A 19,012-nucleotide genomic window follows, 5' to 3' on the forward strand; every position below is an offset into this window, starting at 1 on the left:
CTAAATGTCAGGTAGTTGTTTATTTCTTTGACAGCTGATGGGAGGAGTTAAAGGGATAGCTTGTGCACATGATGGGAAAGAGCTGGCAAGCTGCTGCCAGTCAGTGCAGGGAATATTGGGCTGGATAGATAGCCTGTTCTGCTTGCTCTGCAGTGCATCCACCCCCACCCCATTTCCGACATAAGCGATTGTTAGACTAGGGCGCCCCGCAAGCCGGGGAACGATCATTTTAGTGGAGCTGCTGCATAATGCAGTACAGTAATGAAATTCATGACTCCAAGCGACATTCCCCAGCGCAGGTTACTCACCCACACGAAAACTCTCTTCATGCTCCACCAGCTTAATGTCTAGACCGCAAAGCGTTTGCTCTGCAGTCGCGGCTGGTTTTCCTTACCAGCTGGGTGGGAAATGCATTTTGGCCGGGGGGGGGGGGCAACAAGGGAAGGAGAGAATGAAGAGCTGGCAATGGGGAAGGAAAGTCATGTTCAGATACTGTTTTAGAATCATAGAATCATAGAATGGGTGCAGGAGGAGGGAGGGAGGGAGGGAGGGAGAGGTCAGGCTGGGATAGAATCATAGAATCATGGAGTTGGAAGAGACCACAAGGGCCATCCAGTCCAACCCCCTGCCAAGCAGGAAACAGCATCAAAGCATTCTTGACATGTGGCTGTCAAGCCTCTGCTTAAAGACCTCCAAAGAAGAAGACTCCGCCACACTCCTTGGCAGCAGATCCTACTGCCGAACAGCTCTTACTGTCAGGAAGTTCTTCCTTATGTTTAGGTGGAATCTTCTTTCCTGTAGCTTGAATCCATTGCTCCGTGTCCGCTTCTCTGGAGCAGCAGAAAACAGCTTGTCAGTATCCACAGTACTCCAGGTGAGGTCTGACCAGAGCGGAATACAGTGGTACTATTACTTCCCTTGATCTAGATGCTATACTCCTATTGATGCAGCCCAGAATTTCATTGGCTTTTTTAGCTGCTGCATCACACTGTTGACTCATGTCAAGTTTGTGGTCTACCAAGACTCCTAGATCCTTTTCACATGTACTGCTCTCAAGCCAGGTGTCTCCCGTCCTGTATTTGTGCCTTTCATTTTTTTTTGCGCAAGTGTAGTACTTTACATTTCTCCCTGTTGAAATTCATCTTGTTTGCTTTGGCCCAGTTGTCTAATCTGTTAAGGTCATTCTGAAGTGTGATCCTGTCCTCTGGGGTATTAGCCACCCCTCATCAGGATGCCCTCAAGCCCATCATCCAAGTCGTTTATAAAGATGTTGAATAAGACTGGGCCCAAGACAGAACCCTGTGGCACCCCACTAGTCACTTCTCTCCAGGATGAGGAGGAGCCACTGATGAGCAACCAAATGGAATAGCAAAGGCAATGGTTTTGCAATAGAATAGCATTGCAACCGAGACCCCTGAACCTAAAAGTCAGTTTGCAGGTAAATTACCAGGAACAAATTACCATTTGTTTTAACCATTGTGCTCTAGCTACTAGACATCCTTGCGCGCTTGTTATGCATCTTGCAAGGAAATACACCCCCCAACACACACTTGCAGTGATGCTGCAAAGGAGGTACCCCCCCCCCCGAGTTGGGGAATTGCTGAATATTGACACTGACAATCCAGTTTGGTGCATCCTTAATTAGAATTAAGTCCTGCTGAGTTTGGTGGGGTATACTTCCGTGTGTGCATGAGAACGCACACTCAGAAATCTGGGGCCAACAGCCAGTGTGTGCAGCCGTTAGGGTCTGCATGCATAAAACCCATCTTTTAAATTCTGGAATTCTGCAATTCAGCTTTTGGGCAAGGAAGAGAAAAGGGGGGGGGAAGAGATATTTTTATTCCAACCTGCTTCTCCCTTTCCCGGACAGCAGACTGTCCAGATTGCAGCTTTTTAAAGAGTGATGAACACGCAGCCTTGGCTACTGCATCAATGTGAGGAGTTAGGAGTGCAGAACTGCAGACTTGGAAGGGTCCCCTAAGGGTCAACTAGTCCAACCCCCTGAAATGCAACAATCAAAGCTGAACAATCCCTGTCAGATGGTCCCCAAACCTTTATTTAAAAGCAGCGTAAACCAACTTACTGTCACAAAAATAAGGTGCGTCCTAAAAATATGCCCAAGCAATTTTGCGGCCAGCCCTTGCTTATTTTGGGGGGGCAGTGGGGAGGCAACCAGATACAGTGGTACCTTGGTTCTCAAACGCCTTGGTAACAGGGCCGTCATAAGCATATCCGGCACTGTGGTGCAAAGATCCCTCTGCCCCGCCCCGTTTCCCAGAGTTGTCGACCCCAAAGTTGTTGACCTTTTTAAGGAAAGGTTCCCCAGAGTTGTTGACCTTTTTTTAGCAAGGAGTTGACACCACGCTTACACATTATCCCTCCTTGGGAAAAGAAAACAGGAAACAGAAACAAAGAACCAGTAAACAGGTAGGATGCAGCTCATCTGTATCAGAAAGGCACCCAGCCAATTGGGTTGCCAATAAATATTCCTGCAAACCTAGACAAACCTACAGACAAACCTAGACAGCGTCTTAAAAAGCAGAGACATCACCTTGCCTACAAAGGTTAAAGCTATGGTTAAAGCTATGGTTTCCCCAGTAGTGATGTATGGAAGTGAGAGCTGGACCATCAAGAAGGCTGATTGCCGAATAATTGATGCTTTTGAATTATGGTGCTGGAGGAGACTCTTGAGAAGTCCCATGGACTGCTAGAAGATCAAACCTATCCATTCTTAAGGAAATCAGCCCTGAATGCTCACTGGAAGGACAGATCGTGAAGCTGAGGCCCCAATACTTTGGCCACCTCATGAGAAGAGAAGAATCCTTGGAAAAGACCCTGATGTTGGGAAAGATTGAGGGCACTAGGAGAAGGGGACGACAGAGGACGAGATGGTTGGACAGTGTTCTCGAAGCTACGAACATGAGTTTGACCAAACTGCGGGAGGCAGTGGAAGACAGGAGTGCCTGGCGTGCTATGGTCCATGGGGTCACGAAGAGTCAGACTCGACTAAACGACTAAACAACAACAACTAATATTCCTGCAGACATTTCTGAGATCATGGTCTTTCTTTCCAACTAGTGGCTTCGTTTCCAACTAGATGCATTTTCAATAAAAGGACATATTCTACTCATATAAAAACACGCTGATTCCCGAACCGTCCGCGGGCCGGATTGAGAAGGCAATTGGGCCGCATCCGGCCCACAGGCCTTAGGTTGCCTACCCCTGCGTTAGATAGTAAAATTCAAGTTAAATGGCTGTTTCAAGGATTGTTTTTAAAATTCTGGAAAGGATTAATCCATCTTGCATTACTTTCTATGGGAAAGTGCGCCTTGGTTTTGGAACAGACTTCTGGAACGGATTAAGTTTGAGAACCAAGGTACCGCTGTATCTAAAAACTTGAGCTCGGGGAAGAGTTGGGTTCAAGTCTCTTTTTAGCTTTAAGAATTCAGAGTAGACCTGAACCAGTTGCTGTTTCTGAGATCAGTCAACCTCAAAGGACTGTTCTGGGGATAAAAAACAGGGTGCAGTGGGAATAATCCATTTCACCAGCAGTAGGTATCACAATTGCTAGGATCGGGGGCACTTATCTGTGTCCCCCCCCAAAAAAACCATTTTATTCAAGTTGGTGCCTCTGATGCCTGATGCTTGCTTGGACTGAGGAAGGAGAGACAAAAGTGACTCCGTGTCATGAATGAGGCAGCTCCCAGTGAAGGTTTGCAACCAGCTGAAGAAAGCAGCCAGGAACAGAGAGGGTTAACTGCCAGGCAGCCAGGAATGAGCATTGGCTAGTGCCAACTCCCCCGCCCCTTGGAATGCCAGTTGATAAGGGAATGGGTGAGAGTGGGCCAGAACCCAGCCAGCGCTCTCAAGGAGTGCAAACTGGCACAAACAGAGAAGGAAGCAGTTTGTCACAATGGGAAGGGATTGGAGCAGAGCCAATCCCTCCTAAGAGTAGGCTAAGGGGAGGGCTTTTGGACCGGAAACTAAGCAAGAGGTCCAAAGTGAGAAAGTGCAATACCTTCTGTAACCGGAAGGTGTCTTCAGAAGGGTCATCATGATTGATGATGCCGGTTGGCTGTGTTATGAGCCCTCCAGAGCGATCTGTTGTTTTGACAATAAATCATCCTTTTTATTAACTACGCTTACTGTGTGATCAAGCTCCTGACACCCAGAGAGAGTTTTATCCTGCCTTATACCAAGTGACACCGACAGGCCAAATGGCAGCAGTTCACTAGGGTTTCAGACAAAGATCTCTCCCAGCCCTGCCTGGAGATGCCGGGGATTGAGCCCGGGGCATTCTGCAGATGCTCTAACACTGAGCTTCGGTCCTTCCCTGTATACTTTTGATTTGATTATTTATTGAAACATCCAAAGGAGAGCCATTTGACTTTGGAACATGGCCTCATTTCAATCAATGCCTGATTTACGTATAAGCTAAGAAAGCTATAGTTTGGGCCCCACTCTCTTGGAGGGCCCCCCCAAAAATTAAAGGAAAACAAAACTGGATGTACATTTCCAAAATATAAGATAAGCCGTGGTCATGGCGGCCTCCGTGGCTCCGGCCTTGCCCTCCTTGGCAGTCATGGTGGCCTCTGTGGCTTCTCCCCGGCGGGCTGGTGGGCAAGCACAGGCCGCTTCTCTCCCTCAGTGATCCGGAGGAGCGGAGGCTGCGGTGGGAGGAGACTCCTGGCCCTCCTCCTGCTTCCCCCACCCCAGAGCCTTAAAAACTTCTGGCCGTGGCGGGTGAATCGACGCCTTTTTTGCGCTTTTTTTTTTTTGGCCCATTAATTAAATTCCAATGCATTCCTATGGGAAACCGTGCTTCGCAAGGCGAAATTTTCGCAATACGAAATGACTCGTAGAACGAATTAATTTCGTCTTGTGAGGTACCACTGTATATAGGGTGCTTACATTCTGCATGGACTGGTTGCATGGCAACAAGTGCAAATGGCTTTAGATACCTATTAGGTCCATAAACCACCATATAGCATATATTCAACACACACAAAAAAAACAGTGACAATTTGTTGTTGACAAAGGAAAGCTTGACATATAAAGGGTCCCATTACCTTCAGTAGCTGAGGGCCTCATCAAACCTCAATCCAGCCCTGATTTCAGTTCTGAGACCCTGTGGCAGCAAAGCACAGCAGTCAAGCCGTGTGACACCATGGAACTGATCAAATAACACTGAGGAATATTGTGGCATAATGTGATAGTCCAGAAATTACAGTGCATCGCTCGGGGTCCTAGATTTCATTAGGTCTTGCCTGTGAACTCAAGTACCATCGGCCGCATGTTTGCAGCAGAGATGAATTTGAACAGCAATAAACTGTTGCATATGAGCTGCGATGAGAGGCCATCGCCACTGTCGCCGCTTCCTTCTGGAGCTTTTTGGATTGTTTTTTCTGGGAAGGTTCTCAAGCCGGCATTATTCGCCACACGTTTTGTTTTCTCCGTCAGAGACAGACAGAGAGAGGCTTGATTGCCCTTACGAGCCGAAGAATGCAATCTCACAGCTGCCTCGTTTGTCAAATTGTATTTTTCTTTGCTCGGAGCGCCAAGGCAGTTTTCGCCCAGCAAAAAAAATTAAGTTAGCGGATTGCTTTGCTTCCGGATCATTGAAGCTCGTCTGCAAAAATAGGATCTCTACGCCCTTGTTCTCATAGGTGTTAAGAGTAAGACTCTGTCTGGGTTAAAAACAAGGAAATCTGTCAGGTTCACTTTCTCATTTTTCCAGTCTTCGGTTCTCTACAATTCTGCATCAGTTCTGCACCAGTATTTCAGTGTGGTTTTTTGATATACACATAAATGTGTGCAATTTTGCCCAACACAATTAATTTATATTATTTTCACTAGTGTGCAAATTTCAAAAGATGGCTGTGTTTCTGTTCATGTAGTGTTTTGGAATATGTTTCACCTTTATATAAAATCTGAATCAAAGTTCTCCCCATCCTTTGTCTGGGTTATTCTAGAAATGAATGGATCAGTCAGTTTCAAATCCTTATCAGTTCCACGTGGGTTTATTCAAAGGTCTGTCCTGTCCTGTTCTGCATTTTAAAAAAATCCATATGAAAATCCATATTTAATTTAAATTTATATTTAAATACATTTTTTAAACCACAAAACATGTATTTAAATATATATCTTATCCCAATGTACATGGGATCTTACCATATCTCATCCCGAAAATGCCTATTATTGTTCTGACACATTTTGGTACTTTTGTGGAGCCAGAGACTGAATTCAAATGGAGAAAAGTCTGAAATCACAACAACAACAACGATGATGATGTTCCAGTCTGTGTATTAGTCCTAGGGGTGTGAACCAGCTCAGTTCACTTAAAAATGAAGTCTCATCCCTAAATCCCCAGTGGAGTCTTGTTTAAAACCACTGAGCCTCTTGGGCTTGCTGATCAGAAGGTCGGCAGTTCGAATCCCCGGGACAGGGTGAGTTCCCGTTGCTTGGTCCCAGCTCCTGCCAGCCTAGCAGTTCGAAAGCACATGAGTGCAAGTAGATACATAGGTACCACTGCGGTGGGAAGGTAAACGGTGTTTCTGTGCCCTGCTCTTTTTTCAGTACTCCGTTGCGCCAGAAGCGGCTTAGTCATGCTGGCCACATGGCCCAGAAAAATTGTCTGCAGACAAACGCCGGCTCCCTTGACCTGAAAGGCGAAATGAGCGTTGCATCCCCAGAGTCGTCTGCAACTGGACTTAACAGTCAGGGGTCCTTTACCTTTACCATTACCATTCTGGAAAATGCACGCTGGGGTGAAACTCAACACCCCAACCAATATATGAGATTGGATCTTCCAGCCTTAAAGCACCTATAAAAGTGTGTCTGTGAACTGGATTTGGGCTGTAGCAATGAGCACTCTGCTGGTGCTGTTTCCCTGATCAGGATAACTCTCCAAAGCTTTTATCAACCTTGTGGTGGTTATGGGCACTGTTATACAGTGATTCCGCTCCTTCCTCCTGGGCCATGTTCAGAAAGTGGTGGTGGGGGGGATGAGTGCTCAGATCCCTGGGCTCTCACTTGTGGGGTGCCTCGGGGTTCTGTCCTCTCCCCCATGCTTTTTAACATCTACATGCAGCCGCTGGGAGAGATCATCAGGGGGTTTGGGCTGGGTGTCCATCAGTATGCGGATGATACCCAGCTCTACCTCTCTTTCAAATCAGAACCAGTGAGGGCAGTGAAGGTCCTGGAGGCGGTTGGAGGATGGATGGCGGCTAACAGATTGAATCCTGACAAGACAGAAGTACTGTTTGTGGGGGACAGGAGGCGGGCAGGTGTGGAGGACTCCCTGGTCCTGAATGGGGTAATTGTGCCCCTGAAGGACCAGGTGTGCAGCCTGGGAGTCATCTTGGACTCCAAGGGTCTTCTGGCAGTTCCCTCCCTACGAGAAGTGAGGTTACAGGGAACCAGGCCAAGGGCCTTCTTAGTGGTGGTGCCCGCCCTGTGGAACGCCCTCCCGTCAGATGTCAAACAAATAAACAACTATCTGACGTTTAGAAGACATCTGAAGGCAGCCCTGTTTAGGGAAGTTTTTAATGACTGATGTTTTATTGTATTTTTAATATTTTGTTGGAAGCCACCCAGAGTGGCTGGGGAGACCCAACCAGATGGGCGGGGTATAAATAATAATAATAATAATAATAATAATAATAATAATAATAATAATAATAAGTTGTTGTTGTTGTTGTTACTATTATTACTATTACTACTACTAGTGTTATATCACAATGCAACCTCCAGTAGCTCCCACAAAATATCTCAGTATCTCCTCAGAAATCCAAGGGCATCCTCTGACCACAATCGCAGTGGTGGGTGCTGCAAGTGCCTTTCCCCCTTGATGAGCTGCTTTTTGTGGACCGGCCTCTTCTTCCGCTCTTTTAGATGTGGCAGCCATTTTGTGTCACACCACGTCTGTCCCCCACGGCAGCCATTTTGTAGCTGGCGCCCGCGGCGCTTTTTGCAAATTCCAAATGCCGACCCCCAACGCTAAAGACCCGCCGACCTCCAGAATCAAACACATGCATATATATAGCTTTCTTTTATATGCGCTTTTGTATAAAAAAGGAATTTATTGTCGTTCATTTGCACCTACTCCTGGATAAAGTGTACAAATGTAAACAGCTTAGTTTCCGATGTGTTTAGCGTTGAATTTACGATCCATTCCTGTTTAAAATAAAGCTGTCTCTTTTTAAAGCATACAAGTGGGCGAGGGGGGGGGCGGAAAGGGAATTATTAAATCATATTCACAGAATATACATTGGCGTGCACGCAACTTGAAGCCCGGCCGGCTCTAAGCCAGCGGTATAGACACAGTCCCGTTGACTCGGCTTCTGCTCCGGAAGTGGACGCTCGAGTCCGTGACGTCCTCGGGGTGGTCTTCGGCCTTCTTCTCCTTCAGGCTGTTGATGAATCGCAGCGTGATCTCGTCCCATTCCTCGGGAAGGAGCATCAGCAAGAACCCGAGGCAGATGATGGTGGTGGCCCCCAAACGGACCACGCTGAAGATCACCTCGCGTTTGAGAAGGTCGACAGCTGGGTTCGGGGAGAAAAGGGGAGCAAGGAGATTAGCGAGAGATGGGGTCGGGGTGTAGCAGGGGCCCAAAGGGCCCCAATTAAGGTGATAATGTATTTCCCTATAAAGCCTGGAATATGCTTATATTAGTGAATTATGGTAACCTGTTGCTTTAAAAGAAACTGATGATTCAGCAAGAAGCCGTCCCTACTGGGATAGAAGGTCAGCTAATACGTCAATCACAAAGAAGCAATTCATAAACTAGAACATAAATTGTTCCATCCACATGTAACACAGGTTCCCCATACATGCAAACTGACAATATGTAACAGATCACGATAAGAATCAAAGTTTAGTTAGCAATGCTTATTGCGCATGCGTATTATATTGGGTAATGACATACATATTGAATATGAAATGAGATAATGATGAATATTAAAATATTAAATGATGTAATGCTTTATGTGATTGGTTAAATCAAAATCCTTTGTCTGAAATGTTATAAATTCCTGCCCGACCTTTGGGTGGGGTTGCAGTATTCCAAAAAGATTCGACTGTAGCCTATTGCTTTGCAATAAACATAATGGACTCCTAACTCCTCTTGTCTCTGAGTTTTATTGGTCTAACTCATTTTTGATAAGCCATTTTTGGCTTGCAACAGGGGGAGTGGTCTCATCCTGAGGGCCACATGCCATGGGTGGGCAGAGGGGAAAGTGAGTGGAGAAACTCTTGCGACTTCTGTATAGTGAAAGACAGACATTCTTATATTATTATTATTTACCATTTCTTTCCGTGTATAAGACACCCCCTATTTTGGGGGACTCAAAATGAAGAAAATGCATTATACACTATCCGCGTATAAGACGACCCCTTATTTTAAGCTTCAAAAATTCAGGGAAAAAATATAGTCTGATGCACGGAAAAATACGGTACATATATACAGTGGTACCCTGGTTCTCAAATGCCTTGGTACTCAAAGAACTTGGAACCCAAACACTGCAAGCCCAGAAGTCAGTGTTCTGGTTTGCGAACTATTTTCGGAAGCTGAACATGCTCCGTTTTGAGTGTTACGCTTTTTTTTTTTATTTGAGTGCCACACTTCCGTTTTGAGTGTTATGCTGATGATTTGAGTGTTACGCTGAGGTCCGCCTGGTTTTGCTACTTATTTTGCGTTTTTGTTTTTGCAGCTCTTTTTTGTTTTGTTTTTGTGACTGTGTGGAACCCATTTCAGCTACTGATGGATTGATTGTGTGACTGCAGTACATTGTACCAGGCAGAGGGCCTTCTCGGTAGTGGCACCCGCCCTGTGGAACGCCCTCCCATCAGAGGTCAGAGAGATAAACAGCTACCTGACATTTAGAAAATACCTAAAGGCAGCCCTGTTTAAGGAAGTTTTTAATCTGTGATATTTTAATGTGTGTTGGAAGCCGCCCAGAGTGGCGGGGGGGGGGAACCCAGCCAGATGGGCGGGGTATAAATAATAAATTATTATTATTATTATTATTATTATTAGCTTTCATTTTGTGGATCAATGGTCTCGTTAGATAATAAAATCCATGTTAAATTGCTGTTTCAGGGGTGGTTTTTAAAAGTCTGGATCAGATTAATCTATTTTGCACCATACTTTCTGTGGGAAAGCACACCTTGATTTTGGAACACTTTGGTTTTGGAACGAACTTCCGGAATGGAATATGTTTGAGAACCAAGGTACCACTGTATTCCACCTTTCCTCCTCCTACCCAATGCAGTATTATTATTATTATTTATGTATAATTTTAAATTAATTTTCTGTTTTACAATGCAGAATATTCATTTATACATCCTTAAGATATCAATGACTTCCCTTCTTCTCTTTCCATGGTTCATTTTGCATAGCATAAATCCCTGCATATTTTATAAACTTAACCAGGCACCCCCAAACTTCGCCCCTCCAGATGTTTTGGACTACAATTCCCATCATCCCTGACTACTGGTCCTGTTAACTAGGGATCATGGGAGTTGTAGGCCAAAACATCTGGAGGGCCGCAGTTTGGGGATGCCTGAACTAAACCATTCAGTATATTCCAAGTTGTGCTTTCTTGATTGAAGGTACAGTGGTACCTCTACTTACGAATTTAATGCGTTCCGAACGCACATTCGTAAGTTGAAAAAAATTGTATGTCGAATCCCATAGGAATGCATTGGGAGAAAAAATTCATAAGTAGAAGCAACCCTATCTAAAAATTTGTAAGTAGAAAAAATCCTATCTAAACCGCATCCAAGATGGCGGACGGAGCTCTGTTTGTAAGTAGAAACATTTGTAAGTAGAGTTATTCGTAAGTAGAGGTACCACTGTAGATTAATCTCTGCCTTTATCTGAAGGTTACGTAGTCGACAGGCCGCTGAATTGTGTTCTTGTGTGAAGATCATTTTGGAAGGGGTCTGACCCTTTTTTGGTCATCCACCTTAGTTTCATTATATATCATTATTACACCCATCAAAACTTATTTACACTGTTGAATTTATTTGACTGCTGCCAGCATTTTCAAGTGTACACAATTCCCCCCCATACAGTCAATAAACATTTCCCAATCTTCTTTAAACGGATTTGTTCTCTTATTCTATACATTAGATCCACAAACTGCTCATATCCCATCAGTTTAAGTTGCCATTCTTCTTTGGTTGGGACCTCGCTCGTTTTCCATTTTGGGGCTAACAATACACGGGCCGCAGTAGTGGGGTACATAAATAACCTTTTTTGTCACCTGGGAATTTCCATCTGAATTATCCCCAACAAAAAGGACCCTGGGTTTGTTTGTTTTTTTGGAAAGGTGCTTTTAAACATTTTTTCCCCAATTCCTTAGGGGGTGTGGCTTAGGAATTTTATGTAAATAAACAAGCAAGTAATCTGGGGCACACACAGAGCCACTGCATTGATCAAAAGGCATTATTTATACCTGCATTGCCGGGAACACTGAGCAACGTCCCGATAGATATTAAGATTGGGTACGTAAGCACAACTCCGACGTTCACCAGGATGTTGAAAGCTGTGGAGGAAAAGAACAAAGTGTGAGGTTGTAAAGAAGAAGAAGAAGAAGAAGAAGAAGAAGAAGAAGAAGAAGAAGAAGAAGAAGAAGAAGAAGAAGAAGAAGAAGAAGAAGAAGAAGAAGAAGAAGAAGAAGAAGAAGAAGAAGAAGAAGAAAAGATCTTCTGCACCACCAGGATCAGAACCGGCAAATAAATAAATCATTCTTCCAGAGAGCCTTGTCCTCCCAAGGTTCTAGATGACAAATCCCACCTGTTCAGGAAAGGACAACCAAAATGATGAATCGGATGGAGCGACTCGCCTATGAGGAAAGTTTATAGAGTTTGGGACTTTTAATTTTGGGGAAAGTCAAGAAAGACTGTGGAACTCCCTCCCACTGGAGACAGTGAGGGCCGCCTCCTTGGATGGCGTGAAGAGAGGATGAAACAAATTCACGGAGGATACAAACGGATTACCTCTAGATAGGGTCGGGAATGTCACCCATCTGAAAGTCTAAAAAGCTGGAGGGGTTGTGTCAGGTTTGGTAGTCTCTCCCACACAAGACGCAGCCTCTGACAGCTTTATTACTTCAGATTTATTCAGCGATTACAGGGCTCAGCAATCTGAGCTCCATTATCTCATTCGTCACCTTCGGAGTCAGTTGACGGAGCTAGCATCTTTTTCAGGTTGAAGCAAGATACTCTCCACCTCCCCCCCACACCTTTTTCCTGTCATGCGCTTTTCTGCCAAACGACTCAATCTCTGACTTTTCGGAGACTCTGGTCCTACTATCCCTTCCCCTTCCTCTGTTGCATCCTCTTCTCTCCGCTCTGTGGTACTTTCAGAACTTCCAGGCTGCATTCCCGAGTGAGATAAGTTGAAGGACTACCGTGGTACCTCTATTTAGGAGCACCTCTGGATACATATCCTTCAAGATACGCACACAGCAAACCCAAAAGTATTTTTCTGCGTTTCGCCATGCGTGCATGCGCAGAAGCGTTCTTCCGCGCGCATGAGCAGAACAGGCACCTCCGGTTGCGAGAACCTCGGGATCCGACCGGAGCTCCAGAATGGATCCCGTCCGCAACTAGAGGTACCACTGGAGTCTTTGGCGTTCCCCCTTCCCTCTGAATTCCTCTCTGTCTGTCAGAAGGGGAACGTCTCTGACAGGTTGGGGCCTTCTGAATACAAAGCAGCTGTTCTCATGCCGAGCTGTGGCCCTTACCTAAAGTCCCACTGGGTTTTTACAGGGCGTATCCCCCAGCAAAATGAAATAGGATTGCAGCCCTTCGTCAAAAGGAGTGGGACTTGAAAGTTAGGCACATGTCTCACTCTGCCTTAATAGGATCTTCTGCACTCAAAGCAGTTGCTCCACTATTGAGCTACAGTCAAACCTCAGTTTACGTCTACCTCTGTTTGCGACTGTCGCGGACCCGGAAGTGTTTACATCTGGGTTCTGTGGTGTCGGATGTGCAAACGCAATCTGCGCAGCTCGCACATGCACAGATGCGATCTGCACAGCGTGCGCAGAAGCGCTCTATTGGCGCTTTGCGCATGCGCAGAAGCGTGCCTTCGGGGAGCGACTGCTTCAGCGAGCGACCGCCTCCGCGGAATGGATTGTGGTCACAAACCGAGGTACCACTGTACAACCCTTTCCCAGCTCATAGCTAATAAACATTTTAAAAAATGTTTCCCCTTCACCTTACCGACCCTCCCTCTTGAAAGCCCTCCGGTAAGAAATATGCAACATGTACAGTGGTACCTCGGTTTACAAACAGTCCCGTTTACGAATGCCTCCGTTTACGAATGCCACGGACCCGGAAGTGTTTGCATCTGGGTTCTGCGGCATCGGATGCCCTGATGCGATCTGCGCAGCGTGCGCATATGCGATCTGTGCAGTGCGCGAAGCGCTCTATGGGTGCTTCGCGCATGTGCAGAAGTGTGCCTTCGGGGAGTGAATGCCTCCGTTTACGAACGCCTCCGTGGAACGGATCCTGTTCGTAAACCGAGGTTCCACTGTACTGGTAATCCATCAAGGAAATAAATATATATATTTTTTTGTGTTTCTCCCCCTTCGTTTTAATGGATCTGTGCGTGGGTTGTTTGTTGTTTGTTAGTTGCTTTTAGTTGCCTTTGGCAAGAAAAAAAGCAAGCGATACATTTAGCTAATAATAATACTGTAGTAATAGTAGTAGTAGTAGTAATAACAACAACAACAACAACAATAATAATAATATAGGTCAGGGATGGGGACCCTGTGACCAACCAGATATTGTTGGACCTTTCATCACCCCTGACAATTGGCATGGCTCTTTGGGGCTAAGTCTGTTCCCCTGTTGAACAGCTCTTGCCGTCAGAAAGTTCTTTCCTGATGTTTAGGCAGAGTCTCCTTTCTTGTCATTTGAATCCGTTAGTTCGGGTCCTGCCCTCCGGAGCAGGGAAAGCAAGCAAGCTCCACCTTCCACGCAACCACCTTGATAACGGTTGTGCAAATCGTAAACATTCAGGTAAAGATATAAAATAGGGATAAATACCTAGCCAGAGGCCGGCTATTCCGCACAGGTAGCCCCAGGGAACGGCCGAGAAGGGAGACCAATACTCCACCTTGGTGAAATACAGGATGATCGGTGTAAAGGAAAGGAAGACCAAGTTGAAAAAGCCAAGGGTAGAAATGAAATGGGCCGCTTCCCCAAAGTTTGCGCTCCCAAGGAACATCTTGAACAGAACCTAAATGGGGGGAAAGGGGAAACAATTCAGGCTGAGTGCAACCTCCCCAGTCGCTGGGGAACAGAGTAACTCAAGATATTTTGGTGCCCGAGGCACTGCAGCAAAGGGTTGGCGTCCCTCCCAAAGTCATAGTGCAACTTCCACAAAGTTGGTCAAGTTATTTTGACACCTGAGGCATGGGATCCTGGGAGCAGGAAGACGACAATATTAAATTTAAGGGGGTTGGACTAGATGACCCTTGGCACCCCCTTCCAACCCAACAATTTTACGACTCTATCCGTTTAAATTACAACTTCTTGTCCTTTTGGGATGTGCAAAAGCTCTGACCTGAAGTGGCCACCTCACTCTGCTCAACAAGGGCAGGGCTGGCGAGGGGCGTGGTCTGTGTGGAGGGGGTGTGGCCAGTGTGGAGGGGCGTGGCCTGGGTCGAGGGGCGTGGCCTGTGTGGGCATGACCTGGGAGTGTCCAGGGAGACAACCAGCCAGCTCCTGGGTGCTGCTTTGAGTTCATAGGCTGGAGGTTTGTCGTGTCCCTTGCAGAAGATAGCAGAGAGCTCTTGATGTGCGGAGGCATGGATAGGAATCTGTCAGGGACCGGCTAGGCACCGAGAAGTGGGCACCGGGAGAAGAGGGGTTGGAGACTGACTTGGAAGGAGGGATCAGTGAACTGGGAGAACAGCTGAGAGATGAGAGGCAGAGGCAGGAGGAGCTGCAGGATTGGAGAGTGAAGAATGGGTGCAGGAGGAGGGAGGGAGGGAGAGGTCAGGCTGGGGTAGAATCATAGAGTTGGAAGAGACCACAAGGGCCATCCAGTCCAACCCCCTGCCGAGCAGGAAACACCATCAAAGCATTCTTGACATATGCCTGTCAGGCCTCTGCTTAAAGACCTCCAAAGAAGGAGACTCCACCACACTCCTTGGCAGCAAATTCCACTGTCAAACAGCTCTTACTGTCAGGAAGTTCTTCCTAATGTTTAGGTGGAATCTTCTTTCTTGTAGTTTGAATCCATTGCTACGTGTCCGCTTCTCTGGAGCAGCAGAAAACAACCTTTCACCCTCCTCTATATGACATCCTTTTATATATTTGAACATGGCTATCATATCACCCCTTAACCTTCTCTTCTCCAGGCTAAACATACCCAGCTCCCTAAGCCGTTCCTCATAAGGCATCGTTTCCAGGCCTTTGACCATTTTGGTTGCCCTCCTCTGGACACGTTCCAGCTTGTCAGTATCCTTCTTGAACTGTGGTGCCCAGAACTGGACACAATACTGCAAGTGAGGTCTGGTGAGGTCTGACCAGAGCGGAATACAGCGGTACTATTACTTCCCTTGATCTAGATCACGGGTGTCAAACACAAGGCCCGGGGGCCAAATCCGGCCCGCCAGACCTCGTTATGTGGCCCGCCGAGCGCCCCAGCCAGCGGGACCCAGCAGCAGGACCTTGCTGCTGAAGCGCCGCGCTGACAAAGCGCCGACAAACAGCTGGGGCCTGGGGGGGTAGAAAGGCGGCCGGAGCAGCGCTGCGTGGAGCGCCCCAAGCCACAGCAGGAGAAGGAGGAGGCAGCTTGCCGGGTCAGCGCCCAGCAGCGCCGCACGGAGAGTCCCAAGCCTCTGCGACGCAGCAGTGCTCTGTAGCACTTTGAATCCTCCTCCTCCTGCCACAGCTCGGCGCCTGGAAACGGCTGCTGCTGCTGCTGCTGCTGCTGAAGAAGCACAGACAAAGCACCCAGCAGTGCCGCGTGGAGGAGGAGGAGGATTCAAAGTGCTACAGAGCACTACTGCGTCCCAGAGGCTCGGGACTCTCCACACGGCACTGCCGGGCACCGACCCGGCAAGCCGCCTCCTCCTCCTCCTCTTGCCTCACCTCCTCCTCCTCCTGCCACGGCTCAGCCTCATGAACGTGAGCTCAGCAGCGGCTCAGCCTCACGAACGTGCAACTCTGAGGCTTTACGCATTTCTCCTAAAACAGACACCCGCTGCCTCACGCTGCACGGGAAATGCTTTTTGCCCCTGGGTCCCTTCGCGCTCTTTTCTGGCGCTGAATCAAGGCGGCGACCCCCCCTCCCTTTCTTCCTTCCTCTCTCTCGTTCTTATTCTTTCTTTCCCTCTCCTTCCTTCCTTCTTTATCTCTGTCTTCTCTCCCTCTTTCTTTTTCTTTCCTTCTTTATTCCTTCTTTCCTACTCTTCTTTCTCTCACCTCTTTCCTTCCTCTCTCCCTCCTGCTCCCTCTTTTCTTTCTTTCTTTCTTTCTTTCTTCCTTACTTCCTTTCTTCCTTCCGTCCTTCCCATCTTTCTTCCTCTCCCTCATTCTTATTCTTTCTTTCCCTCTACTTCCTTCCTTCTTTCTCCCCTTCTGTCTTCTCTCCCTCTTTCTTTTTCTTTTCTTCTTTATTCCCTTCCTTATTTCCTACTCTTCTTTCTCTCCCCTCTTTCCTTCCTTCCTCCCTCCCCTCCCTCTCCCTCTCCTCAGAAACATAGGATGCTGCTTTATACTTCTGGCCCTTAAACCCTGGAACCAGGAGAGCAGCTCCAGTGAGTCAACCTCAGCCAGTCCCTTTGGTGAAGGGTGGTGGCTCACTGGCAGAACATCTGTCCTGCATGCAGAAGGACCCCAGCATCTCCAGGTACTAGTAGCTCTGCAAAGGTCCTGCATGAAACCCTAGCGAGCCTCCACCACCCAGTGCAGTTACCAAAAATCATTTTTCAATAAATTGTACAATAATTGTACATTTGAATATCTACTTGCCATTATTCTGACTATTTTTCTGCTTTCAGAGATAGTTATTACTTACATTATTACAAAAACAGTAATAATTGAATGCAGTGACAATAATTTATGATAATAAAGAGTGGACACATAGTCCTACAGATACAACCGGCCCTTTGAGGGTGACCAAACTGCTGATGCGGCCCCCGATGAATTTGAGTTTGACACCCCTGATCTAGATGCTATACTCCTATTGATGCAGCCCAGAATTGCATTGGCTTTTTTAGCTGCTGCATCACACTGCTGGCTCATGTCAAGTTTGTGGTCTACCAAGACTCCTAGATCCTTTTCACATGTCAAGGGCTTCCACATCTCCTTCTCCTGCCCCCATTATTTGTCTCCCAGGACCAGAAGAGGATTGAAGAGAGAGGAGCAGAAGCAGGATGCATGCAGCTCTATGGCAGCAACTGCCTCGTTGGGCGCACTCCTAGGAGAAGCTGTGAGACGTAGGTAAAACGTAAAGGACCCCTGGACGGTTAAGTCCAGTCAAAGGCAACTATGGGGTTGTGGCGCTCATCTCACTTTCAGGCTGAGGGAGCTGGCGTTTGTCTACTGACAGCTTTCTGGGTCATGTGGCCAGCATGACTAAACCGCATCTGGACACAATGATGGAAAACAGAGTGCATGGAAACACAGTTTCCCTTCCCGCCACAGTGGTACCTATTTATCTACTTGCACTGGCGTGCTTTCGAACTGCTAGGTTGGCAGGAGCTGGGGCAGAGCAATAATAATAATAATAATAATAATAATAATAATAATAATAATAATAATTTATTATTTATACCCCGTCCATCTGGCTGGGTTTCCCCAGCCACTCTGGGCGGCTTCCAACAGAAAAATGAAATAAAATAATCTATTAAACATTAAAAGCCTCCCTAAACAGGGCTGCCTTCAGATGTCTTCTAAAAAACTGGTAGCTGTTTTTCTCTTTGACATCTGATGGGAGGGCATTCCACAGGGCCGGCACCACCACTGAGAAGGCCCTCTGCCTGGTTCCCCGCAACTTGGCTTCTCGCAACGAGGGAACCGCCAAAAGGCCCTCGGTGCTGGACCTCAGTGTCCGGGCAGAACGATGGGGGTGGAGACGCTCCTTCAGGTATACAACTCACTCTGTCGCTGGGATTCAAACCGCCGACCTTCCAATCGGCAAGCCCAAGAGGCTCAGTGGTTTAGACCACAGGGCCACCCGTGAGAGATGTAGCAGTGGCGGACAAGCCTTTTCCTAGCTTTGTAGGGGTACTTTTGATTCCTGACTCCGGATGTTTCTTGTCTGTCAGCGCCATGGCAAGAATCCCTCACGTCCTTGTAAGGCTGGACTTCCAAAAAAGAGGGGCGTTGTGGGCAAGACCTTCCTCCTCTCGCTGGAGGGGTCCTCATTCGACATTTCAACATGCTCTCCCAGTCGTGCACAGTGAGAGTCGATAAAAACGCCGGCACGGAAAATGAGGGACTCAGAGATGCTAATCTCACCGTGGCAGAATAATAGAGTTTTCATTAAGACTCGATAAAGGGAAGCCAAGCCGATTCCTTGGTGGGCCACAAAAGTAATTATCTCCGTCGTAACTTTCCCCTGACGCACCTGGCGCAGAATGTAAATCAGGTGAGGTGAGGGAAGGGAAGGAAGGAAGGAAGGGGCCTTCAAAGCACGGAGAGCTTGCTTTTCTCGCGCGCAGGTCGACCTTTTCTCCTCTCCTCCTTCAAAAAATTAAGATAGCAAGAAAGTGAGCAAGGACGTACCTTATACAGCGCCGACATCGATGCAGACCCAACGGCATACGCGACCCCGATAATCGAATCGCCCTGAAAACCATCTGCGTACGCCATCATGACAATTCCAGTGATGGCCATGATTGCAGCAACTATCTGCGTAATCCACAAAGAAAGAAATTTAGAGCAATTTTTATCACTTAGAAAGAGATGCCATGAGGTTTGTTTGTTTGTTTATTAAATTTGCATACCGGCCTTCATCCGTAGATCTTAGGGCAGTTCACA

At 47.0% G+C, this 19,012-nt stretch overlaps 1 protein-coding gene across 5 annotated transcripts in view; it reads right to left on the reverse strand.

Annotated features, from left to right (window-relative positions):
- Positions 1–8,036: 8,036 nt before the first annotated feature.
- The window catches only part of SLC35F4 (solute carrier family 35 member F4), a 127,132-nt gene continuing 116,156 nt past the window's right edge, over positions 8,037–19,012 (reverse strand). For all 5 annotated transcript variants that reach the window (XM_088674527.1, XM_088674535.1, XM_088674529.1 and 2 more), the window contains 4 exons: positions 18,758–18,883; positions 14,063–14,255; positions 11,461–11,550; positions 8,037–8,544 (listed from right to left, as the gene is read on the reverse strand). In XM_088674527.1, coding sequence (XP_088530653.1) covers positions 8,303–8,544; positions 11,461–11,550; positions 14,063–14,255; positions 18,758–18,883 — 651 coding nt within the window. In that variant the 3' untranslated portion in view covers positions 8,037–8,302. The remainder of the gene's footprint in view (positions 8,545–11,460; positions 11,551–14,062; positions 14,256–18,757; positions 18,884–19,012) is intronic.

This window comes from Zootoca vivipara, chromosome 1 (genome assembly GCF_965207765.1).
Source record: "Zootoca vivipara chromosome 1, rZooViv2.hap1.1, whole genome shotgun sequence".
Lineage (NCBI taxonomy): Eukaryota > Metazoa > Chordata > Lepidosauria > Squamata > Lacertidae > Zootoca > Zootoca vivipara.